General features: G+C 36.2%; 1 protein-coding gene across 17 annotated transcripts in view; it reads right to left on the bottom strand.

The window, feature by feature from the left end:
* The window catches only part of SYNE1 (spectrin repeat containing nuclear envelope protein 1), a 538,457-nt gene that overhangs the window by 85,017 nt on the left and 426,106 nt on the right, over nt 1-27,334 (bottom strand). For all 17 annotated transcript variants that reach the window (XM_033235023.1, XM_033235024.1, XM_033235035.1 and 14 more), the window contains 14 exons: nt 26,066-26,215; nt 25,324-25,500; nt 24,482-24,637; nt 19,666-19,821; nt 18,496-18,666; nt 15,989-16,122; nt 15,404-15,608; nt 13,563-13,745; nt 12,803-12,949; nt 9,427-9,581; nt 8,128-8,275; nt 6,012-6,106; nt 2,499-2,733; nt 658-852 (listed from right to left, as the gene is read on the bottom strand). In XM_033235023.1, coding sequence (XP_033090914.1) covers nt 658-852; nt 2,499-2,733; nt 6,012-6,106; nt 8,128-8,275; nt 9,427-9,581; nt 12,803-12,949; nt 13,563-13,745; nt 15,404-15,608; nt 15,989-16,122; nt 18,496-18,666; nt 19,666-19,821; nt 24,482-24,637; nt 25,324-25,500; nt 26,066-26,215 — 2,307 coding nt within the window. The remainder of the gene's footprint in view (nt 1-657; nt 853-2,498; nt 2,734-6,011; nt 6,107-8,127; nt 8,276-9,426; nt 9,582-12,802; nt 12,950-13,562; nt 13,746-15,403; nt 15,609-15,988; nt 16,123-18,495; nt 18,667-19,665; nt 19,822-24,481; nt 24,638-25,323; nt 25,501-26,065; nt 26,216-27,334) is intronic.

Here is a 27,334-nt window from a genome sequence, read left to right as displayed (position 1 = left end):
TTTAATTTGAGATTATCTTATTTTAGAGGCCCTGTCCTTTTGAAACTGCTCATTTAATTATGCATTATACATGCAATTGGAGAGTGAGAGAGAAAAGTATATTGTGGGAGGTCCGGATAAATCTACATTTTCCAAAACTTACTGTGTGATCAGTATGTGATCTGCATCCAACTAAGGGCTTAATACACCTCCTGGAGATTTTATCTCATGGCAACTTGCTTGGATCAGCTAAGACAAATCAAGAGTATCTTTCTGGATTGGTTTTTCCCTTCCTTAAGAGAAGAGATATCAATCTTGAAAACCACTTTAGAGTCTCAGATTAGGGAGTGGAACCTACCCTTTGAATTTCTGTATGGATTTATAAAGTCATCACATGGCTAAGGTTTCACACTGGCCATTAATCAGAATTCATGGCTTAGACAGTCTTATTAGACTTTACTTTGTTGGGAGGTTGTCCTGAAAAATTAAATGCTGAAAATTGGGAAACTTTTCCAGTTTGTTCAAGATAAGACAAAGTCTTAAATAAAACACTGAGGATCAAAATGCTGCAGGGTATTATTTCATAATTTCATTATTTGATTTGCAGAATAACAATGGGAGGAAGTAGTACAACGACTAAAAGAGTTTTTTGGTTCGATTTTTTCTAACCGAACTTACTTTCAACAAGAAGGCTAGTTTTTTCTTCTGTTCTTCCAGCCGCATGCTGGCTGATTTCCATTTCTCTTGGATTTCAGTGAGTTCGGCCTGCAAGGCGGCCTCAGCGCCACTATCCGCAGAGAGAAGGAGTTGCTTGCCAGCCTCCACAGTCAGGATGTAGCTGCCTTGTTGCCGCAGGAACACCTTTTCTTTGAACTGAAAGGAACCATAGCTTTTTATTTTCTCATTCTTTCTTTCATCATTTCCTTCCTATAAGGCTTTTTAAATGGCCCTAACTGAGCATAGCATGCCCTCTTTCATCCAGCAAGCATTTATTGTGGTGGTGCTTCGCACACGCACGCACCAGTGAATAAATGAGTGAGAATACACTAGAGACAGGCTTAGTTTCTGTCTCCAAGGTAAGTACAATTGATGCAATAAGAACCACTCTCTAAGACTGATGCCTGGGAATACAGAAGGACATCTGACCCAGCAGGGGGAGCATCAAGAGGCAGAGAGGCTTCCTCAAAGCAGTAAAGGCTGAATGAGTCTTGCGAGACACGAACTTCACCAGATTAAGAAGGACCTGGTGCGGTGAGATGAGTGTGATCAGGAGTGGAGGAGAGGACACCTTCTCACAGAGAAATGAGGATACGCACATTCACTATATGAGAAAAATACGATAGATTCAGGAAACTAAGTATGGTTTTCAGTGGCTGGAGTGTGGACGGCACGTGAGAGACTGGTAGGAGATGAGGCCAGACCACATCTTGCAGAAATTTGGTTTTTATACTAAAAGTGACTGGGGTTCACAGAAGAATACTGATGTTTGGATTAAAGTTTTAATAAAAGCACTCAGGAATCAAGTAAAAGTAGAATGGAAGAAGGATATGTGTTGGGTATACTAAGATTAGGAAGTTATTTTCTACCTGGGCAAGAAATCACGAGCACCTAACCAAGGCGGTGGCAGCAGGGATATAGAGTTGGAGAGACTAGATAAGGGGGTGATTGACAAGGAGAAGTATAGCTCTCAAATTATTCTAGGATTCCTAGACTGATGACACTTCCTGGAAGTGTGATGGGAAAGGGAGAATAGTCAGTCCAGAGATCACAGGTTCTGCTGGGATCCACAAGGTACAAGGCATCTGTGATGCACATAGACATAAACCCAAAAGGTGGTTGGAAACACGAGTCGAAAGTACAGCAGGTAAATATGACCAGAAGATACCGATATGCCCCTTCTCTGCTGGTAGGGGGCAGTTGAAGTCATGTCTGCAAATGAGGGCTCCCAGAGAAATCTGGAGGAGAAAGGAACCAAAGAACAGTGACTTTAAAGGAAGAGTCACTGGGTACACTGACTGGGTACACTGACTGGGTACATTGGATACACTGGGAAGAACTCACTAGAATGATAGGAGGTATCAGTCTAAGAAGCTAGAAGCCCAAAGGTAAGGGGCAACCTGGAAATGAACAAATAACTCAAACAGGACAGGGCTTCCTGTCTTCTTTGGAGTACTTAAGTTACGTGTTTAAATTGCTCAAGAATAAAATGTCTGCAAGCAACATGAAGTTTTTCTTTCCTTGCCATTACCTTTTCATCCCCGCTGGGATTTAGTGAGCTGTGGCAGGCCATAATGTGTGAAGTGTGAGAAGCTTTTGTGAGAGGCTGGGGCTTACTATCATTTCACTATTAGATATGGGCTTTGTATTGCAATCATTTTGTATATTTCTGTTGACATTTGAGAACAATGTTTGTCCCAGTTGCAATGTCACTCTAGAGTCCTTTTGAAAAACCAAGGCGAAGGTAAAGAGTGCGGTGGAAATGCCTAAGAGGTGTGAGAACACTGTGTTTTGCATCTTACCTGCACTTCATCAAAGAGGGTCCTTGCTTGTTGCAGTGGTATAGGAACACTTCCGAGACCACTCATGGGGAGGTAGGACACTTCAACCAACCATTTACGAAGCTTTTCTGCCATCTCCCTATAGCGTTGCCACTGGCGAATCTGGCTGTCAATGATCCCCCGCCTCTGCTGGGCCCTGCGAATCACTCCCTGCCACTGATTACTGAGGAGTGTCAATTTCAGGTTGAATTCATCCCTAGTGAAGAAATAATTACATGGTAAAAAACACTGTTATCTTGGATGCAGTTATGCAATCGGCCAATGTATGCATTGTCAACAACCCTAAGCCCTGAGAAGTGATCCAGGGTGGTGGTTTTCAAATATCATGCCATGATCTATTATTGGGTTATTGGGTCTATTGTAATTAATTTTTTAAATTAAACTACCGGTGTTTGCAAATGGTGAGTGTTTTCATGTCTCAGCATAGGTTGAAGGCAAATATACAATAAGGCATTGTCCTTCACTCTCTCTCCCTGAAAGCATGAAAGGGGAGGAGTGGACAGCTGCAGGTGCAATGGGAATAGCTGCAAATCCTACGCAGCTCCATAGCAACGCGTGCAGCCGGTGATGGTGATGTCGTCTTGTGGGCCACACTGCAGGAAAACATGTGGAACAAGGCTTATATAGAACCTCTGTCTTCAGTTCGAATCATAAGCCACTGGAATCAAACTATGTGATTTAAAAAGATTTTTTAAAAACTGTACTCCATAAACTCTCTCAGTATTCCCTCATAATAAACAGCCCCAACTTTTAGCAAATCATTCCACACATTCATCTGAATTATCTCTTCTACATTGTAGGCTGACTTCCCTTTATTCTTAGAAAGATGAAAACCTGTTATCATAGTCTATATAAATGTCATTAATATATTTAGAAATAATAAATTTTCCTTAAGATTTCTCAAGTTCAGGCTAAAGAATATCAGATCTTCTAACGTATCCTTACCTCTCTGTTTTCTAGCTTTAAAAAAATATAGGTAGTTCTTTATTAAGTTTTATTTAATATTTAACTTATGGCTCTAGAACTGGCTAGTAAGGGTTTGTCCTATATCAAACAGAATCAGTTTCTATGTAGATTACAGTGTTATTCACACATAAAGTGCAAGTAATATTGTACTTTAATACTAAATACTAAATGCTTGCACTTCTCTACTATAATAGTTTTGCGTTTATCCTCTTCTCTTGAGGGTAGAAGCAACTTTGAATTGGACTTACTATTCTGAACTTGTATCTTCTCGAAACTTCCTATTATCCAGAACCACTATAAACTTTGATTTTTGTAACCAAATATGCTGTTAGTCCTAGAAACTTATTTAATGACTCAACTTAAACAAAAGATGAATACACAGTCAACATTAAGAAAGCAAGTATTAAAAATAAAATGTACTAAATAAAGCCCCTGCAAAAAATTTCGTATGCCCTCTCATTTTAAAAATAGATCCATAAAGGGCCGGGCCTGGTGGCTCATGCCTTTAATCCTAGCACCTTGGGAGGCCAAGGTGGGTGGATCACTTGAGGTCAGGAGTTTGAGACTAGCCTGGCCAACATAATGAAATCCCATCTCTATTAAAAATACAAAAATTAGCCGGGTGTGGTGGTACATGTCTGTAATCCCAGCTACTCGGGAGGCTGAGGTAGGAGAATCACTTGAACCCTGAAGGCGGAGGCTGCAGTGAGCTGAGATAGCACCACTTCACTCTAGCCTGAGTGAAAGAGTAAGACACTGTCTCAAAAAAAAATAAAAATAAAAAAAATTCATGTGATAGCTACTTAGATTTTGATGATGACTTCTGTTTTTGAAAGGAAATTCTGCTGTATATAATCAATGCAGTAGCATTCAATTGCGATGAATTAGGTTCATGATACTTCCCTAAAAGTTACAAGCATCTGTCATTGCAGAAAATGTACAACTCCAGGACTTGAGAATACCATATAATCCTGCTTTCCCTATCACGTAACCGTCCAAGGCCTCCTAGGATTCCCCACCCTCTCTTGATACAACCAAGCTTTCCCAAACTACCTGCCAGCATGAGGAATTACTTAAAACATGACATTGTTCCCTGTGCCGAACTTGAAGCTCTAAAAAACATAACTCACAAATTAACTTTCAGAACACAATACACTTGCAATCTGGGGCCTTCTTACTGTCAGTAGGTTCTAATCTGATTTTTTTTCCTTCAACTTTCAAAATTCTTTATCCTCAAGTCTAACCTCCCATTTTCATCTCTTTGGTGTATTCTCCCTAAATGTTAGTATTTAAAATTTAGTAGATGCTGGCTTGCATGTATTTAATTTTTATTTTACTTAATGACTCAAACATTTATAATATTGTTAGAGAGTTGGCTAAGAAATGATAAAGCAAAAGATAAAAGTTAATTGTATTTGTATTTGTTTTATTTTCAAGGCCTTAAATTCTCAGGAAAGCTCATATTTAAGTTTGGCTTACTTAAAATAGAATAAATATGATATCACATTTTGTTGTTCCAAGCTTAACCACGAAGATCTTTTATGCACTTCCAAAGAAATATCCACTTAAAACTGAAATTGCTTCTACAACATTAAAGACGAAACTCTCAATAAACATAATTTATTTTTTATTTTTTGAAAAAGTATCAAGTTAATTATAGTCACAACTACTGGTTCCTAAATATGAGAAAGGTATACATATGTAATAGAATACATGAGGCTAATACTCAAATATCACCATGGAAAGTAGATTAGATAAAGTAAATATTGTTTCTAGGAAATATAAATATAGTATGAAATTGTCATTTCACTTGCCATAAATCTGGGGAGAAGATAAATTTTTACCTCTCTAATTTTAATAAAGAGATAATTTTCTATTGTATATGAAGAGGAAGAAAGATTTCAGGCGGCATGTAATCTGACTTAAGGTAGCAAATCATTTTCAAACACAGAAGAATTCTCATGGCATGAGAAAGCTGGCTGGTATGATCCAGTACTGACTGAAAACCAGACATGAGCTCCAGGCCTGATTCTGCTGCTACTTAGTTCTGTGACCTTGGTCAAATCTGTTCACATTTGTGGATTTCAGGTTTTTCATCTATAAGTAAGAAAGATGGGCTAGTGATCTCTATGCTCCTTTTATAAAAAAAAAAATTCTGTAATTATGTGAGAATATTAGAAGCATCTGTTTACAAACCATTGACAGGTCATTGATATGGCTCATGCTGATCTATTCATTAATTCCATTTCCTACAGATGACTAGTGAAGGTTGGCTAGGTGATTTCCAATTACTCTATGCCCTTCATATAATATAATAGCAGTTCTCTAAAAAGATTCAATACTCAGTCATTTCAGAGATTGAGACAAGCTTCTCCTCCAATTACTGAGGCTCCACTACAGTTCAATCGCCTCAGGAAGATTGGATATATGCCCTCTAATCTGCTCATTAAAAAGAAAATGATTAATTTACTGGAACCTTTCTTTATAATAATTTATCAAAGATCTTACCTGTCATCAACTTGACCTTGTTCTAGAAGACGCTGCCCATCAATAATGATTGAGTGCAAAATCTGCTGACGACTGAACATCTCGGCTTGAAACAACTACAATTTTAAAAAAAGAAGAACATACTTTAGAGTTCCTAATTTTAGTGACCGGTTCTCTGATAACTTTCCAAATATTCTAGTGTTAGCAAGACTATGAAAGCTATCACCAGCTGAATCAGAAAATGTGTGAAATCCTGCAGTTTAGCAATCATTTATTTTAAAATTATCAATTAAGATACACTCAAAGATAAAGTTTAGTGTTTGATTTACTAAAACTAGGTGACTAAAAGTAGAATTATATTTCTCTTCTTTCTTTCAAAAACACCTAATAAAGTAAGTTAACACAATTTGTTTTCTGGTTTAATTTGTGTATAAAATATGGTCCATATTCAAAACTTAGAGAATAGCTTAGGGCCTTTAAAGAAGTCAAAGAAAAAAAAATAGCCTAGTCTTTTTCTGTCTTTTAAAACTCACTGTTTTTAAGTTTCAGTCAGGTTAATAAATTTATTTCACTATTTAAAAAAACTCAACAGAGGTCCTTCTAATTATTTCTACTGTTTTTTAAACAGCTTTATCGAGCAACAATTACATACCATACAGTTCACTCATTTAAAATGTTCAATTTAGTGGTGTTTATTATATTTACAGACTTTAAAATCATTACCACAATCAATTTTAGAATTTTCATCACCCCAAAAAGAAAGTTCATCCTCATTAGCAATCATTCCCCATTTCCTCCCAATCCTCCAGCCTTTAGCAACCACTAATCTATTTTATGTCTCTATGGATTACTTATTCTGGACATTTCATATAAATGGAATCTTGCAATATGTAGTCTTTTGTGACTGGTTTCTTCCCCTTGGCATAATGTTTCCAAAGTTCATACATGTTGCAACATATATCAGTACTTTATTCCTTTTCATTGTGAATAGTATTCTATTACATAGACATATCACATTTTATTTATCCATTTATCAGTTGATGGACATTTGGGTTGTTTCCACCTTTTGGCTATTATGACTAATGTTCCTATAAACAATGTAGTTATACAAGTTTTTGTGTGGACACATATTTTCATTCATCTTGAATATATACCTAGGATATACTGGGAATTGCTGGGTTATATGATTACGCTATTTAACTCTATGTAACTCTATATGGTAACTCTATGTTAACTGTTTTCCAAAGCAGCTTCACCATTTTACATTCCCACCAGCAATGTATTAGGGTTCAAGTTTCTTTACACCTTCACCAACATTTGCTATTTTTTCATTACAGTCATCCTTGTGGGAGTGAGATGCAATCTCTTTGCTGTTTTTTTCTATTATTTCATCATCTGTCAACTCAATAAAACTGGATTTAAAAATACCTTAGATATCTTTAAATTCTCTATTTAAAAAATTCTGAATTGTTTTTCTTTTCTCTTAGGTAAGACTTATCTCTCCGTGTGCATATAATTCATAAACACACAGACCAACTTAGTTACACCAGTAAACAGCAACATAAGGACTAACAGTGGGCAAATTTATTAATTTACTTTTTGTATATAGTTCTTCTCCCTCTTTGTTTCTTAAGAAATAATTATAATGCAATTTAATCAAGAGGTACACCTGGAGAGACATTTGATGGATTGATTTCCTGGTATAAAATTCATATATGCTCTTTGAAGATCACAACATTTTTAAAGACTTTTGATCAAAGCATAGTCTCTTAAGCAATTGACCTTGGCAATATTAAAGTAGTCTCTAACCCAACTGAAAATTTTCTAACAATCTCTATACACTTTCCACCAACTTTGCCTGTCTTGAGTAAGTAACCTTTAACCACAACTCTGGCATTATACTTTACAAGGAACTGAAGGCTGACATGTGCTTATACCCAATCAGAGCAGCAAATAGGACTACATTTTTATAGTTAAGTTATCAAAACCTCAAGCTTAAGAAAGAAGGCAAAATGATGCATGCATTTGGACACTCAGGGCAAAGGGCATGATTTTAATTCTCTCACACAGCATTTTATAGCATCTTCCAAGGGCCTACAAATTTCTTCTTACCCTCAAATCTACTGATACAACTTACCTCATGTGCTCTCTGCTGTTCCAAAAGATGCTGATAATTTCCTGAAATCTCTACTGCTAACTTTTGTTCTGTCTGAACTAGGAACTCCATCCATGTTTCACATTTTTCCAAGAAAGTCTGATGTTGTAGCAAAAATGACTGCAACTTGCTGAAAGAACAAAGGGCAAAGAACAATGGTTATTTTGCTGCTTATTCTTATATCTCTAGCATATAAAACTAGATTAAATAATCTCTGTGCCCAATTCTCATTGGACTACCACAAAGCTTTCATGTTAGGTGGTAAAAATTTTTTTAAAAATGAAGAAAGAGGCCGGTTATATGGTGCCTCATGCCTGTAATCCCAGCACTTTGGGAGGCCGAGGAGCGCAGATCACCTGAGGTCAGGAGTTCAAGACCAGACTGGTCAACATGGTGAAACCCCATCTCTACTAAAAATACAAAAATTAGCCGGGTGCAGTGGCGCATGCCTGTAATCCCAGCTACTTGGGATGCTGAGACAGGAGAATTGCTTAAACCCGGGAGGCGGATGTTGCAGTGAGTTGAGGTTGCGCCTTTGCATTCCAGCCTGGGTGAAAAGAGTGAAACTCCATCACAAAAAAAAAAAAGAAGAAGAAGACAGTTGAAAAAATGTAAAGTTTAAAATGTACCTTTTTAAAAATGATAAAAGTTATGTATATACTTTTAATATATTCTTACTTAAAAGAGTTTTCTGATTAAAGTGCTGTTCAGTACATTAAACATGAGAAACGACTTTACAATTTGAATTTCCCACTTTTAGTTCAAATTTTGTCAGTGTTATGGGAAAGATCAGAATTTAGAAACATACACAAGTCATGGGCTTATAGTCTATTGACACACTGGTGCTATGGTGTGAACGTGTCCCTTTCATAATTCAGGTGATGAAACTTAATGGTGAGTGCTCGTAGTATTCTGAGGCAGAGCCTTTACATGGTGATTAGGCCATGAGGACTCCTCTGTGAATGGGATTAAGGGTATTATAAAAGAGGATTCACACAGCATTCAGCACCATTATCCTTCTGCCTTTCACTGTGTGAGGACACAGTAACCCTCCCCTCCTGAGGATGCAGCAAAAAGGTGCCCTCTTGAAAGCAGAGAGCAGCCCTCACCAGACAACTGAATCTGCTAGCACCTTGACAGCAGACTTCCCAGTCTCCAGAACTGTGAGACTGTTAAACATTTCTGTTCTTTATAAATTACGCATTCTGTGGTATTTTGACATAGCAGCACAAACCAGACTAAGACGACTGGAGCAACCAAGACACCTCTTGTTTACTCTACCTGAATCTTTCTGTAGTCTGAGAGGAGATCAGAGACCAATGGCGGTTCAGATTCTGCATCCTTTTGATTTCCTTATCATTCAAGGGTAATCTATATCCAAGCTCATTTAGACGGTCTAAATCTGGAGCCATGCTGCTGAATTTTAACATCTGTCCCTAGAAGGAAGATTTAAAAGTAGGTTTAGCACCACGGTCAAAAAATGCAAAGCTTTTTCAAAGTGCACAGTGAATTTCTGATTTCAGGAAGTAGCTGGTCTTCGGTCTAGTGGGCTCTGCATTTCTAGGCCACTTACTTACAATCTCTAGCAGTACAAATAGCAAAAAGAAGAATCTCCTATTCAGTCTAAACTGCTGCTGCTATTGCTACTCAAGCTACTCATTATCCTTTATTGACTACTTACATGTATTATATTATTTACTTGATATATTATTTACTTGTATGGATTATATATGCAAGTATATTATTTACTTTATTTACATGAATTCTATTATTTACTTGATTTTTATTACATATATTATATTACATATACTATTTACTTGATTTATTTACTCATATGTAATTAAATTACATGTATCATATTATTTTCTTGATTTATTTACTCATACGTAATTCTTGATAGAACTGCTTAAGGATGAAAATTATGCTGATAAGTAAAAGGCCTTACTTTTTACCATTTATGTTTAATTTGTTCATGTTAATTTCCTCCTTTATTATTCACAACTAATAAAAGTTGTGACAGCGATAGCTAACTTTTATTGAGCATTTACTGCGAATCAAGCATTGTTAAGAGCTTTACAAGTAGTAACTAATTTTATCCTCAAAACGATCACTTGAGATAAGTCATGCTGCTTATTCCCTCTTCGCAAGGGAGGAAAGGGAGGCACAGAAACTAAGCAAATTGCTCCAGACCACCCAGCTAGTAAATGGAAGAGGGTAAACGAACCTCCTTAGGTTCTTGCTAGAGAAAATAAAATTTCACTTGAGCTATGAAGTGACCACACACTGCCGTAAGAGCTCCAGTTTTAGATCTCTGACCCCCAACCCCACAGCTGGTGAGACTTAACCAAAAGGCAATCTATTCTTTTAGCTCTCTTCTCTCCCTTCAAACACAGGACAACCTTGTCGGTTCTGGTTTCCCCATGGGTGTTCTTATCTCCATCTAGGAAATCGGTTACAGGAAGGAAAAAATGTCAGGCCACCTTTGGCTATGTGTGTGTTTTCTCTTGGCATGTTCTGCAAAAGACTCATGCTTTCTGAAGAAAGAATAAATCTCAAGTATTGAAACCAAAATATAACCATTAAATGGCATAATTTCCATGGGTAGACATTAGCAATGGACAAAATAGCCATGACACAGTCCTTCCCCTCATGGCACTTACAGGGAGTAAGATACTATTCTAGTAGTCGAAAGTGCAACAGTAGTCCCCTACTCACAGGAGTGTAATTAAATGAGGTGATACAGCATGGAAGAAAAACAACAGTGTGCTATGAAAACGTGTTACTGGGGGGCCTGGCCCTGGACAGATAGTGGAGACTTTCCTAAGAGAGTGACATTGAACAAAATGACCAGGACTTTACTCTTTTTAGTGAGGAGTAAGCTGATGAGGACAAGAAAACAAATCCAGAGAGAGGAAATATCACATGCACAGATGTTGGGAAGCACAGTGGTGCTGGAGTGGCTGGAGGGGAGATGGACTATGGCACAGCAGCGTAAGATCCTTAGGAAAGGTGGAACCAGGATGCCGCCTTGAGAAGCCATATGGTCTTTTCCCTAAGAGCAGTGGGAACCCTTGAGGGTTTTAACCAAGGGAATAACACAAGAAAATTTTCATGTCTGTTGTACTATTTTGCTTACTTGATTGAATGTTTAAAATCATTCACAATTGGCAGGGCACAGTGGCTCATGCCTATAATCCCAGCACTTTGGGAGGCCAAGGCTGGCGAATCACAAGGTCAGGATTTTGAGACCAGATTGGCCAACATAGTGAACCCCTCATCTCTACTAAAAATACAAAAAGTAGCTGGGCATGGTGGCACGTGCCTGTAGTCCCAGCTACTTGGGAGGCTGAGGCAGGAGAATTGCTTGAAACTGGGAGGCGGAGGTTGCAGTGAGCTGAGATCACGCCACTGCACTCCAGCCTGGGCAACAGAGCAAGACTCCATCTCAAAAAAAACAAAAACAAAAACAAAAAAAAACACAATTAAGTAAAATATTTTGTTTTTTCTTTTTAAAAATTATTAAATTAGGCCAGGTGTGGTGGCTCATGCCTGTAATCCCAACACTTTGGGAGGTCGAGGTGGGCAGATCACGAGGTCAGGAGATCAAGATCATCCTGGCTAACACGATGAAACCTCATCTCTACTAAAAATACAAAAAAATTAGCTGGGCGTGGTGGCGGGCGCCTGTAGTCCCAGTTACTGGGGAGGCTGAGGCAGGAGAATGGTGTGAACCTGAGAGGCGGAGTTTGCAGTGAGAAGAGATCGTGTCACTGCACTCCAGCCTGAGCGGCAGAGCAAGGCTCTGTGTCAAAAAAAAAAAAGTATTAAATTATTTTTAATGGACAAATTATCATATATATTTATGGAGTATGATATGATGTTCTCACACAATGTAGAATGATTAAATCAAGCTAATTAAGTAAAATCCTTAAAAAGAAAAAAAAAAGGTCATTCTGACAGCCAGGAGGAGGGGAGGTTGGGTAGGTGGATGCAGATCTGTGGGAAGCGGCTGTAGGGTCTCAGAGAGATAGGAGTAGCTTGAGCTAGGAGTAGATGACGTTAGAAACAGAGAGGAGAGGTTCAAAAGTTAATAGAGAGGTGATGGACTGGGCACAGGAACATGGAGAGGGCCCAGCAGTGGGAGGGAGGAGTGAGGTGGTTTCCAGCGGCGGAAAGAGGGAGGAGTGAGCTGGTTTCCAGGAGTGAGCTGGGAAATCAGCCTGTGCCCACTGCCAGCACACAGTCCACTGTTTGCCATAGCAAGTCTCACTGGGAGCTCACTTGAAAGAAAGAGTGGGTCTACATCAGTTTTTAGTTTCCCCTAAGATTTTGAAAACAGAGCTGGGCGTGGTTGCTCATGCCTGTCATTCCAGCATTTTGGGAGGCCTGACCTCAGGTGATCAGTTCAAGACCAGCGAAACCTCATCTCTACCAAAAATACAAAAATTAGCCAGGCGTGGTGGTGTGCCCCTGTAATCTCAACTACTTGGGAGGCTGAGGCAGGAGAATCGCTTGAACCCGGAAAGTGGAGGTTGCAGTGAGCCGAGATCATGCCACTGCACTCCAGCCTGGGCGACAGAGTGAGACGCCATCTCAAAAAAAAAAAAATTTTGAAGACAGATGGTAAAAGATCTGGGACTCAGATTAACACACTTACCTTAAGTTCTTCCATCCTTTCCTGGATTGTGGAGAGGTCAGATGAATGGCTAGGGTCCTGCCCTTGTAGTATTTCTTCAGCTTCCACTATCCAGGCCTCTAGAGCTTCTAAACTCTTGGCAAAGGTTTCATAATCAAGAACTCCAGCCTTTTATTCCACAAAAGAAATTGGTATTTTAGTAAAAAAAAAAAAAAAAAAAAAAAGGTATTTTAATAAAGTCTAGTAAAAGGGCAAGTGGATATTAAAATTATTTTTCATATTCTTGTATCAAATTGCCATTCTCAAGACATCATTCCTATTAAAAAACAAAGCTATAACAATTTAAATCTTCTTTATGTAATTTTTCTAAAAACTAGAATTATTTCTATGCACCATAAGTGAATAACAATCAAAATTATTCTTTAAATACTTGATCAAACAACAGGTCTGAAAAATCTTCTGATTCTTGTAAAAGTCTAAGTTAAATAAACATGAATATTCATATTAAAGCTGCTTAGTGTTTATTAATTGAACAGACCATGGTGGCAGGCATTGGTTTAGGGACTTGCATCTTAAACCGATTTTTAAATTATTTTGCAGAGAACAGCGCAAAACTTCCACCTTCATCGTCCCCAACAGAATTTCCAAGTTTGTTTACTCATTTTTTTCTTTAGTCTTGAAGGAGGTATTGTTGCAACGATGAGGAATTCTTTTTCTGTATTTGTGCCCAGATATTAGAGAACACCCAATTTATAGAAGATACTGAACAGGAGTTCTGTACCTGTAACGAAGTCTGCTGTTTGCAGAGAGCCTGCTCTAGGGCACACAAGTGTTGACTCAAAGAGAGTTGATCCGATTGAATAGCTGATGCTGCTGAAGCATCCACTTGTTGCTTCAGTTGCTCTCCCAGCTCATGGAGAACAAAGAGGGAGTCTTTAACTGTACCCAGTCCTTTGAGGAGGTCCTATAAAAGGTGAAAATATGCCCACTCTGAAGCATGTTTATACTCCTTATCATAAACAGCAATTGGCAAAGGGCTATACATCTAGAAACACACAATTCCTACTGATCAAATTATTATGCTAAATAACCTTCACCTGTGGAAAAATGATCAAGCATTGCAATTTTTAAAAATGCTATGTATACATATTAATATTTTAAACATACATTATATATATGTAACCTACGGATATATATATATATATGTAATTACTCTTTTGTTAGTAAAAGCTATGTTGGTTCATTATAGGACCTTGGGGAAATGCAGAAAAACATACATAAACAAGACAAGAAAAACATGATCCAAGAGTAGAGCCAATAACTGGAAATATTTTGGCAGTTTTTTTCCCGCCTCTGCATAATTCATATCAAATTGAAAACAAATGTTATATTTTTCCTTTTTCTATTATTATTATACACACCAGGAATTTGTCAGTGGTATCTTCTATATGTATGGCCATGTTATTGCAAATATAACAACCTCCTATCTCAGTAGGGTGCAGAACACAGTGATGATTTTGGTGAGCAGGAGGTAAGAGTAGCCTGTATTCCCATTCTTTTCCATGGCATCTCTTTGCCTCCACTTTCTGTGGGACCCTCTTACAGTTTAAAAAAATATGAGCCAATGGAAATTCCCTGTTTCTGCTTTCTATCCTATCATTGAGAGATGATAAGTGACTGCTTCTTCTACTTGTTGCTGGTATCCCACCCAGTCATGCTATGCCTAGGCAGTGACTTCTGTGAGAGAAAGTAAAACAAAGGGCTCCTTAAGCTTGATGCAGACAACAGACAACGTATATTCCAATTCAGGAGTATTGAAAATGACAGTTCTTGTATATATAAATTATATGGATGAAAAAAGTACTGTATTGTCTTTATTTTAAAATATCCATCTTTAGCTTTAAAGTGATTATTCAGGTTGAAGATATTAGACTGGTTAAACTTTTATTTATGTAGTTTTTATAGCTTGCCTAATTCTAATAAACTGATTTGGAAAAGTTTATTAAAAGATCCTTGTAACAAGCTCTTAAAAATAAAGACAAATAAGGACAAATAGTAAGAGCCATGTAATGTTTGAAACAAGAGAAGGGCTGTTCCTTAAACCCTTAAGTAGGTTATTGGCAGCTATAATGAAAAAGATAATTATTAAAAAGCTATTAAAAGAAGTATAACAGTAAATCAGGAGAGAAAGACTTCTTTCTACCATTAATATCTTAGATGAAACTATTGTGTAGATGCTTACCTAGGAGATAATGAATGTAAATGGACAAGATCTGGAACAGAAGATTTTTTAAAGATAGAACATTATTCCCCATATGGTCATGTCTTACACTGACCATCCCAGAAAACACAGAGAGCCTCAATTTTTCACATTGACTAAATTCCACTAGGAAAAATAGAAAACTACTCATTTTAAAAAATAAAACAATGGGAGGAGACCTCTTAGTCTGATGCATATGCACCTGTGTTCTGAAAATCAGGCAGGCTCTTTGATCCTAAGACAATTATTTTTGGATAACTGTCTCATACAGAGAAACATACCAAAGCTTACAGAGACCAAAAGCTAAACTTGGGCAGTCTAAGAAGGGCATGTTGGGAAAACAAGATAGCTCCTGAACATACGTTGCAATCTTCAATCCATGTAGCAACCTCATCATCGGCGATGTCCTTGTTTGTGGCTGCCTTCAACAGCCCATTGGTTCGATCCTCCTGCTGCTGAACCGACGAAGCACACTGTTTCGAGTAGTCCTTGTATCTTTGCCAAAGCTGAAGTAGGGCCTTGCTGGAGTGTAGCTGCTCAGCAATCTCTTCCAGCAAGTTATTCCATCTGGAAATAATAATCAACACTCATGAGCAGATTACCACCTCTCACCAAATGTTGATATTTGCTATTTTATTTTTCATGATCCTGGTTCATGTGAATATAGACATACTCATTTCTGGTTAACATAATAAAAATTCCTGTTTCATATTCATAGTGTCAGGGTAGGTAATGAGGATGATGGCAATCTTTGGGTGTACAGTACTTCTAATTCTTTCTAAATCTCTTCACTACATTTATTTATCCTTAAATTCATGTTGTGAAAGAGAATTTTAAAGGACAGAATCTATGTAGCTCAAATTCAAAATGTCATTAAGTTTTAATTATATCATTATTTATAATAAGGCTGTGATATAAATAGTGTGTAAAATTAACATACTCCATACCTCATGTTGACTTCTTTCAGTGTATTGGTAAGAGTTTCTGTCACAGGCGGGTGGCACTCTTTCAATAATTGGTTGGTGATAGAACCAAATTTCTGTAAGCTCCTTTCCTGTTTTTCTAGATCATCTTGCAGATTCTGCCCAAAGAAAAAGACCCACAGATGACACAACAGGATCTAAATTTTAATAAGCAAGTTTAAAAGGAATTTGTATATGTTTTCATAAATATGCATATATACATGTATAAACCAGGCATGACTTAGCATCAATGCTTTATCAGCTTTCTTTAGATAATCATTTATTCTCTTTTTTAGGATTTTGTTATTTTGACTATGAGAAGAGGTTATTAGCAATGAAGCCTTCTTCTATTGGCATTTGGATTCTGCTGGAAAAGCTCACACATGGCTCCCTTGTTCATTGTCTGGTAGGAAGCTGCCAGAGATGGTAAATTCCTCTTCAAAGGGTTTAATTGTGCAATGTTTTGTCCTTGGTTCAGAGGCCCACCTCCTTGTAATTTCTTGTTTCTGGCCTGCGAGTAGCCCTCCCACTCTTGTTGTGTCCTGACTTGGCCAGACATGTCCAAACATGCCATGTGCTGTAACACAGGGACCACTTCTACCCCCTCCCTCCCTTGCGAATCACACATTTACCCTAATTGGAAAAGTTTAAGTCTTAGCCAATCAGGGTCATTTTAGATTATGTGGTTCAACCCTAGCCAACAGGGGAAGGATGCAGGGATCGGGACTGCAATAGGGATAAAAACTCCTTCTCTCCTTTGTTCAGTGTGCTCTTGCAGCGGCCAGAAGTGTGAGTGGCACCCTTCTGCAGAAGTAAATTTGCCTTGCTGAGAAATCCTTTGTTTAGGTGCTCGTTTTCCTTGCTACGCCAAGCTCTTGTTTCTAATAAAGCCATGGCAATGGTGTACGTAATGTGCTATCTGCCAAACTGTGGATCTCTTTGGCACTCAAAGCCAAAGTCATGTCTCTATTTTACTGCACACCTAGAGTGCTTCCACCACAAACGCCCGAAGATGAAGACTAACAAGGCACAGCTTTGGCAAGTTTTATCTCTGGGTGTTCTTCCTTGCCAAGAATTATTTTTAATTTAAAAAAAATGATTTTCAATTGACAAATAATAATTGTATGTATTTGTAGGGTACTATATGATGTTTTGATATATGTTTATACTGTGGAATGAATAAATTAAGCTAATTAACATATCGTTACCTCAAATACATTCCATTTTTGTCTAGCAAAGTTGAACTCATAGAAGTAGAGTAGAATGGTAGTTACCAGGGCATGGGATAAGGAATTAGATGGGGAAAAGAAAGATGTTGATCAAAAGGAACACAGTTTCAGCTAGACAGGAGGGATAAGCTTTAGTGATCCACTGTACAGAATGGAGACTATAATTAATAATAATGCATTGTATATGTCAAGATTGTTTAAAGCAAAGAATATTTATCAGACAGATTTGGCATCTTCTACCAAGCCTATCTAAATAGTCTTCTACCAAGGACCAGTAAGGGAACGGAAAGAAAGTTGCTTCCCTGGAAATAGTGCTGAGGTGACAGACTCAGTTCTTTAAAAAACTCCACAGGTGAAGTAGGCTACAAAACTCGAGTATCATTTAACATCAATATCTGATTACCCTCAAATGAAAACAGTCAAGGAAAAGACCCTTAATCCTTTCATGTCTTAAGACAGCTCTTGCAAGTATTAAACATATGTTAAATTAAAAAGCATTTCTAACCTCCTCAATGTTGTAAGATGTGCTTTTAAATTTACCATCCTCATAAGAAGTTTTAGTGACCTTTAGTAACAACAATTGAAGGGTTAAGAAATTATATAGACAAATTTGTCCTCCCTCCCACCCTATCCTAAAAAATATATTTCCTTAAGAAAGTCATATCTATCTCACATGTTTGCACACACTCCTGAGACAGGAGAGAGTGCTATGCTGCAGACAAACATCAGGGATATCATTATAGACGGACACAATGACAAAGGACCCACAGGAAACCAAGCAGTAGGTGCTAGAAAGGAAGATTCTGTGGACACGCTGGATAGGCCACTGATATTTTACCGAATGGAAGCAATTGGATGGTTTAAACATTTACCACTTTTGTCATTTTTCTCTTTGTTTTCTTTTGAACATTCCTTAGAATATGTTTGGAGATGCAGGATAAGAAGAGAAAAGGAAAACAAAAGGCAGCGACAATGAATCAAGGAGGTTGAGTTGGCCATAAAATCATTGTATAAAAGACAATGTGAATATTTTTTACAACAGGATCTTGGAAATCATTTAGTTATAGACCAGCTAATCCAGAATTTGGCACACACAGACAAGTTTGCTTAAGTAACAATAACACAGGTAAAATTAATTTTAAAGATCTTAAAAAATAATTAAGTGTAAACAACATATGGCAATTTTTCAGGATGATGTCTCCATTTTTTTCAGTTTTCTGAAATTAAAAAGAATGTTAAGGATGTGTTAAATTAATTCCTTACCTGAAGATTGTCCACCTGAACTTGCACAGCTTCTAAGGAGCCAGTCAGCAGACGGAATCGGGAAAGAGAGTATCTGGCCTCCATGAGGTAACTGTTTATCTTGTCAAAGGCCACTTTGTGATTACTCCATTGGTCAAGCACTGATTTCAACAGTATCTTTAATTGTCCAACCTTTTGAAAAAGACAAACATTGCTTATTGCTTATAATTTCATAATATCTGGAATGATGGAATATATATTCAATTGATGGGAAAATATTAACATCTAAGAACTTCATCAGGGTTTCAGGTATCATAAACAAACAAAACTTAAAAGAAAAATATTTCAAAGGTAAAATGTATCAACTTTGAAATTTATGCCTTTCACACTTTTAAACACTCAGTTCTAAGTGGAAATGCTTAAAAGGGTAACATATATATACACACACACACACACACACATCTGTGTATATATATATTTTTAAGTCATAAGAGGTTGATACTTTTAATAAAACAGTTTAAGAATTATATTAAATGAGTGTTTCAAATGCATTAACTCATATAATCCTCACAACATCTTATGTCTCAGATAGGATAATCATTATCCCCATTTTATAGATGAGGACACTGAGACACTAAGGGGTAATGAAAATTAGCCAAGATTACACTGTTAGAATGTGAGAGATTTCAATTTCAATCCAGGTAGTCAGGTCCCCGAAAGTGAAATATATCTATAGCTACATCAATATCTGTATCTATCTCATATGTGTGCACACACACACACTCAGATAAATATCTTAAGACAAAACATCTAAGATACTCCTTCCTTATACTTATTTATCTCTATCAGCAAAGTGTTTAGTTTGGTCTGTATCACTTAGATACAGATATCCATTTTGTATATCCTTTCCTAGGCTGGAGACAGATGTTTGAGAATGATCTATTGCCATGGGAATGGATGAGATCATTAAGAGAGTAATGTTTAAAATAAAGGCTTATTCTAGAAAACACCAGAAACTAGACTTAAAAAAAAAAAAAAAAAAAAAGAGGATAACGAAGCAGACTTAAAAGTACAAAGAGATAATGTATAGATTTGATTATTTCCTCCGTTACTTTAGGAAAAACAAAACCCCAAGTTTGGACAGAGCTGGCAAACACTGTCCTGGAGCTGCCTTTTGGCAAGCAATATTACCATGTGATCCAAATTTGCCCAGGTTTGGCCGAGCTCTTGCAGTGTGCTCACGACAATGCCAGAGACGTCTTCTTTCTTGTTCTGAATTAAAGCAAGTCCATTCTGCTCAATTTTCTCTACTTCTTTTTCTTTTGCTTTAATCAAATCTTCCAGATCCTGAAAGATTTAAAAAATAGTCACTTTAAATTGTTCTATTATGGAACTCTGGGGTGCACTGAAATTGAGCCATTATAGTTTCATGTCCTAAAAACCTTTTACTAATCCAAAAAGCTTATCTCTTTCAGAAGAGGCACTCCACAGAAGTACTTCTTCCTATACTCAAATGCAAAAAAAGTCATCTTTTTACACATGGCAAATCAGCATAACTTTAAAAAAGTAAAATTTGATAATCTACCAGATAAGGAAATGGTACTATGTAATTTTCTCAAGAGGCTGTGAGGAAAGAAATACATGTCAGAAACTGTAATGTTATTTATATTATTAAGTTCATATATGTTGGTATTCAAAAAGTTACGCTGCCTACCCCATAGGAAGAAATGTGATCAAATGTGGTATTCTGGGTCCTAGTATCTGAGATTTAGTCACATTTCTACTACTATAAAGCTGTGACACTTTGGGTAGGTGAGAAATTTCTACTGGGTCTCAGCTTCTTCAGATGGGAAATCAGAAGACTGATTTCAGATGGGAAAAGATCATCTGTATGATCCTCTCTCTCTAAAATACCCTGAATTCTACATGATTCTGAAAGATTTCAGGCTTCTTTGATGAATCAAATCCTCATTTTCTTTGGGATATGCATTCATAATTGTCAGTATAAAATGTTCAAGAACAAAAAGCAAAATGAAGAAAAGATCTGGAGCTCATAGTGAACCTGTATCATAACCCTAATTTCTATTTTAATGCCATCCAAAAATTTGAGAAGCTCAGTGAAGCAGGCTGAGACTGCTATCAGCATTTTATAAATAATAAATTGAAGATCAAGTCATCTGACGTGTCTTGGGTAAAAGAGCTGGTGAGGGCTGGAGTGGGGATTAGAACCCAGTCTTTGGAGCCTATGGACTCCCAGCCTGATACCAGAAGGGAGTCGGCTGAACCTCAAACTGTGGAGGGAATATAAATCCCATGTTGGGGTGGCATGAAAAGTCAGGCATTAAGGCATGGTTACAGTCCCATATTCAGAAGTATGAATAGATTTGTAGTCCTTGGAGATTAGAATGGAGAAAATTCCCAAACACTGTAACTTTGGATAACACCTCAATTGTATAAAAAATATTTTTTATACCCCCTCATGATCCATACATGGGTAATAAGATTGAAATTGAGTAGTGCTGCTGCTAAGGTGTTAATGAGGAGTCCAGTCTCTGTGACATTAATTTCAAATATCGTGTCTCCTTAAAAATAATTTTTGCTTCTTTTATTTCTGTTTCTATTGTGGTTCAACTTGGTAATCTCTCTCTATCTAATTTTAAAAATAGAAATAATAAGACATTTTCTGCTTACTCCAAAGGGATAAAATTAGATAAATATATACAAAATATATTTTAAGCTGTCAAAAAGTAGCTAAATGTAAGATATTATTATGTTTAGCCATTTGGCAATGTGCCATGCTTCAGTGCGAATTTATTTATTTTTCTCTATTGAGTTATCATGAAGCTATTTTTGTTTTGGCTAATTAGTGAGAAACTCACGCATTTGGCAGCTTAAAGTGATCATTTTTGTTTTTCATATTGTTCTCTTATTTCCACTCTATAATTTTGTCACTATTTTGACAGCTTTGATAATTACCAGAGAATAAATATAGTGATTACTGGGGTTACAGGTCCTTCGTGTAGTACAGAAAATATAATTAATTTACTATTTAGAACTTTTCTATTTCTGTAAAGAGATTAAAAGACCAGAAACAATCCTTCCAATATGTCTTTAATATGATTCTAAAATTCAACCATTACAAATTGAGTTTCTATGGAAACCATAGAATTGAGTTTCTAATTCAATTCTATGATGTTAACTTTTTCTCATTGAGGAATATTAAATGAATGTTCCATTGCTTAGAAACTATTTCTAAAATGCCCTGCACATGCATGTTGGTATAAGAGCAAAACCCACAAGGGAAACAGGGCTGAAATATATATTATGTAAAAAATAAAGGTGTGTTTCCCTTGCTTTCATTAATAATTAAAAGATGATTCTGTTTTTGATCAAAAAGGGGAAAGGCCAAACCTACCATTTTTAAAAGCAATAAAACATTCCTAACTTGGGTAATTCATAAATATCAGTTTTATGTTGGTTTAAATTAATAAATCACCTATTAAAGATTGGGAAAATACTCAAGATTTTTAAAACAAAATAAAGCTGGAATCCAGTCACCAATTTAAGTATACTGGCTTGAATTGGGTCCAAAAAACAATTTCTCCAAAATGACAACTCTAACAAGACTTGTAGTATAGCCAAATAGAACCTTCCAGTTAGGCCACTGTGATTTATTTATATGTGATGTCCCAAAATAATTATATGGGCTACTTTCATTCTGTCTAAATGACTTTTCATTTGAAATCATGAATTAGTATCAGTACACAGTTCTTTAAACCACACTTTAAGCTTTTCCTCCTGACATGTCTGACCTGACTCTCTGAAAGACTAAAACTTAGGTCCTACACTTGGCAAAACATGGTCTAGCTGCTGCTATATTTTCCAGATGGTAAGGTGTCTCCCTGTTAAATAGAAGACATGAACAGGAAAAGAAACACAATGGAAAATGGCAAAAAAAGCAATGTTAAAGAGAAGAAAAAAAAACTTAGAAAGAGAAAAAGAAAAGTATGGAAGAAAAGAATTGGGAAAAAAAAAAAGAAAATGCAAATGATATTAATGTGGTATTTCAGTCTTTCAACAGCAAAGTTTATCACAACCATGCAACCAGAAGGCACTCACTTTGCTAATTCTAATACGCAGAATTATCTTTTAAATTCAATGGATATATTTTAACTTAGGAACTCAGCGAAAGTTATGACATTTTGTCCTCAAAAGTAAAGAGCTGAAATTCTGGATTATTTGTAGATTTTAGATTTTACGGCCTAAATCAGAAATACCATTGGCCTCTGGAAAATCGGAAATGCAATGAGACTAGTGGATGCATATTCTTCATCTTCAATCTTTAAGCACCCATTTTCTGACACGAGGCTTTTTATAATTAAATAAAAAACTATCATTATTTCAAGGTATTTCTTTACATGATGTTTTTCTTTATCAATTTTATGCATTCTCAAAATTGCAATCCAGTAGCTGGGGAGCCAGCACTTCTCTTCCTTTTCAGAATCGAAAAGCTTTGATGAAGTGCTTAAATATACCTCTCTGTATATGTGTCCCAAACAGAAAACATGATGATTGGAAGAGAGATCATTACCAAAGTTCTTTCTTTTTGAAACCCAGAATAGAAAAATAAGACTTGCAGAGAGAAGCTTTTCTGTAGAATTACTTCACTGTTGAGTTTTCAATTGTTTTTAGGAAACACTATAAGAGAACAGTCATAATCTGTAACATTATATGAACTCATGAATTATTTTCAAAAATCTTATTACAGCATTAACTGCAATAGCTCACTTTTCTTTTGGGTACACAAGAAGACCTGTGTGTCCCTGAGTCACTGGAAAACATTTGGAATGTTACTGCTTCACCCGAACTTTCAATCCTCATTCCTCAGAGTAGAACAAGCATACTCTGCGTACTTCCCCATGTGACAAAAGAGGAAGTTACATGGATATTTTCTATTAATTAATAATAGGATATTAATAATAATATAATAATAATTAATAGTAGGAAGTCCGCTGTGAAGTGCTTGCTCAGAGGAGGTGAACAGGAATCCAACCAAGCCTCTAGTGCTAACTTCCATTTATAGGACATACAGAGGAGAGAAGAAAAAATTAAACAACATCTTAAGGACATTCATAGGCCAATCCTGAACACGGCACCCATTGACAGTTTCTGCGACAGGTTATGGTCTTAAAAAAATATTCAAAAGATTTAAGAGATCTAACAAGGAAATGTAGCGTATGGATATTGTCTGCATCCTTATTTTGAATAAGTTAATGTGAAAAAGACATTTTAAAGACAACTGAGGAAATACGACTATGAGTTGAACATAAAATAATATTAGGAATTATTAAACTTTTGATGGTGATAATAATATGGATGCATTAAGAAAAACTCTAGTTTTCAAAGATATATATTGTAGTATGTAAGAATAAAGTGACATGATGTCTGGTATTTACTATGAAATCTATTTTAGAAAAAGAAATAATTTATGCAATTTTTTTTTTTTTTTTTTTTTTTGGAAACAGGGTCTTGCTTTGTTACCCAGGCTGAAGTGCAATGGTGTAAACATGGCTTACTGCAGCCTTGATCTCCTGAATTCAAGCAATCCTCCCACCTCAGCCTGCTGAGTAGCTGGGACTAGAGGTATAGCACCACCACATCTGGCTGATTTTTGTAGCTTTTTGTAGAGAGAGGGTTTCACCATGTCACCCAGGTTGCAAATCTTGATAATTATTAAATGTGATGCTCGGTATATACGGGTCACAGCATTTCTCTCTACTTATGAGTGTGTTTGAAAATTTTCATAATTTCAAATTTTTAAAAACAAGTGAAAAACTCTAATGTATTTTTTTATTTAAAAAAACCTATAAACTCACATAATCAGCAAAATTTGTTACTATATCCAACTTTAAAGAAAATTTAACTTGCAACTCTCAAGGCCTACAAACACATTAGCATATGCCATGAAATTGTGAGATGGTTCATGTTAGCCATCTGGACAAGTTACCTGACAGTCTTTCAGTGCATTCTGAACAGAAGCCTGATCTCCAATTCGATGCTGTTGTTTTAGTCTCTTTTCCTGGGTTTCAAACCATGTTTTCAGACATTGTACATTATTTTCATATTCTGACCAAGATTCCAATAACCCTTCCAACAGCTGGATCTGAACAAACACAATAAAATGAAATTTGCAACTTTATTTTAATAAAATCAAATCATTGGCAGGCTAATTATTCCAGCCAGCATTTTCTCCAAATTAAGAATTCTTAAAATACAGTTCATTGTATACATGATTTAAAACAGGGGTGTCTAATCTTTTGGCTTCCCTGGGCGATACTGGAAGAAGAACTGTCTTGCGCCACACATAAAATAAATGAACACTAACAATAGCCAATTATCAAAAAAAAAAAAAAATTGTAAAAGAAATCTCATAATGTTTTAAGAAAGTTTACGAATTTGTGTTGGGCTGCATTCAAAACCGTCCTGGGCCGCGTGCAGCCTGCGGGCTGGACAAGCTTGATTTAATAAATGAATTTCATAAAGTATGAATCAATGACTATTATTGGGAAGCAATAAAGGACTAAAGTCAACTTGAACCAAAGGCAAAATAAATCAAGAGGCATCTTTAGAAAACTGAAACATCATGAAATATACAAAGAGCACAGAGTGTAAAAGAGAAAATCATCAACAGGTTAAAGAAAGTTTAGGGTGATTAACCTTCAGCAATATTATTGGAAGCGTTCTTTGCCCAGTATAGCCACACTACTCGTGAACCCAGTCTTCCTTACAGAGTGTGCCTGTTCTTGGGGTTTTCATGTAAATCTGGACGGTGGCAAGCCAATGGCTTACCTTCTCAGTTACTAGACCTTGCAGAATTTGCCAACTTTTATTCATTGCTCCAAGTTGCTCAGCAAAATCAGTCTTATCACTACGTTTACTTTCCACATCCTGACTGCTGATTTGTAGCACAGACTGGTTCACAAAATCCACCGTCAGCTGTTTACAGTTAATGTCTATCTTAAAACCCTAAAAAAAAGAGGAGAAAATAAGATTATACAATAAATGTCTCATTATTTTTCCATGAGTTGGAAAGCCTTAAGTAACCTCAATATTAATATTATCACTTCCATAACTCAGCTAAAATGGCACAATTTGTCTGTATTCACACAACTCATTATTTTTGGAAGCCGAATATATATATTTGTATATGTTTATATGAACATAAACACAGAAATACGTGTGTGTGTGTGTGTGTGTATGTGTGTGTGTATATATATTTTTTTAGGTAGAAGATTTAGAACTAGATAAATTATATAACCTCACTATAAAATATTTATAAATTTATTTTTATAATTTTCTGCAATTCTGTTATTCTTAATAACATAAAATTATTCAAAATCATTCCTAGTACTAGATATTTCTTCTTATTTCTATAACTGATAATGCATTTTTCTTGCTCTTGAATTCCTATCTGGTCACTGTGTAGGAAACATACATTCCAAGACTTGATTACTATAATTTGAATTTTTTAGTTCTTTCAAATAAAATGGTCTCAACATACGAAAAGTTAAAAACAACAAATTTTAGTTACCTTATATTTCTGAAGGTATTCATGAATTGCCTTGTAACCTATGGAATTTTTAATATTATCTTCATCCCTCTGAATAACATTTTCCATTAGAGAAATCCAACTCATGACTTCAGAAATGGCATGGCGGGAAGGCAGTTTATCCATCTGGAGCTGTCCAAGTCAGGGAGAGAACAAGTCCCAAGTGTTAAAATGGAAACCCCAACTTCTGCTAACTTAAAAACCCTCCAATAATTCTTAAAAATGTACCGAGAGAGATAACACTCCTTAATGACATTTGGAGATCTTATCCCTATTGAAAGCTTGAAGTCAAACATCAGGCAAATGCTGAACAATAATAGTCATTTTACGTTCACCTGACATCCAATACTATAAACATTGTATAAACATTAACTAATTAATCAAAACACCAGAAAGAAGAGAATATTATTCTTATTTTATAACTAGTTTTATGAGCTTAAAAAAACTTAACCATAAAACATGCAACAGATGTATTTTATTAATTATCTTGTAAAATCTCTGCATATTGACTCAGGAATGTTAAAAGAAGAAAGAAAAATACCACACTACAAGCTATCACTTTCTAGATTTTTTGGCACTCTTATATTTATTTCTAAGAGCATAGCCAATTTCCTCAGTCCTTAGCTGATATACAGTACTTACAATTTGAAATCTTACTTAACATATCACACATTTATGCATATGTGTATTATGATGATTTGGAGGAACAAAAGCAATCATTTAAAATCTTTGTATATCAACTTCTGTGTGGTGCTGAAAGATACAGCAATGAACGTGGGTTGGTTCCTGCCCTCTGGGGGCGCACAGCTGCTGCTTAGGAGAGATTTGGCATGTACATGAAACAGCTATCCTGCCTGAAACACAGTGATGAGTGTCAAAGAGAGATAAAGATAAAATGTTCTGGAATTTCAGGGGAGGTAGGTGTATTTTCAGATAAGAGGAGTATTTACATCTACTGAAAGCTAGTTACTCTCCTATACATATGATTTTTTTTTACATGTATTATGTTCTAAATCTTCATAACCACTCACTTTATGAGAAAAGTGTATAACTGTCCACATTTTATCCAGGAGAAAACAGAGTTTAAACAAAGTCAGACAAACATTCCAATACACATACCCACACCCACATACGTACATGAAAGAAACCCTCAGAGGAAATGCCTTCGGGGCAGGGCTTTGTAGTGCAGTTCACTTTTTAAATTTTATTTATTTATTTATTTATTTTGGAGACGAATCTCGCTGTCACCCA

The sequence above is a fragment of the Trachypithecus francoisi genome, unplaced genomic scaffold (genome assembly GCF_009764315.1).
Source record: "Trachypithecus francoisi isolate TF-2019V2 unplaced genomic scaffold, Tfra_2.0 Lachesis_group15, whole genome shotgun sequence".
Taxonomy (NCBI): Eukaryota; Metazoa; Chordata; class Mammalia; order Primates; family Cercopithecidae; genus Trachypithecus; species Trachypithecus francoisi.
The sequence above is the reverse complement of the archived record's forward strand: the minus strand, read 5'-3'. Positions and strand labels throughout refer to the sequence as shown.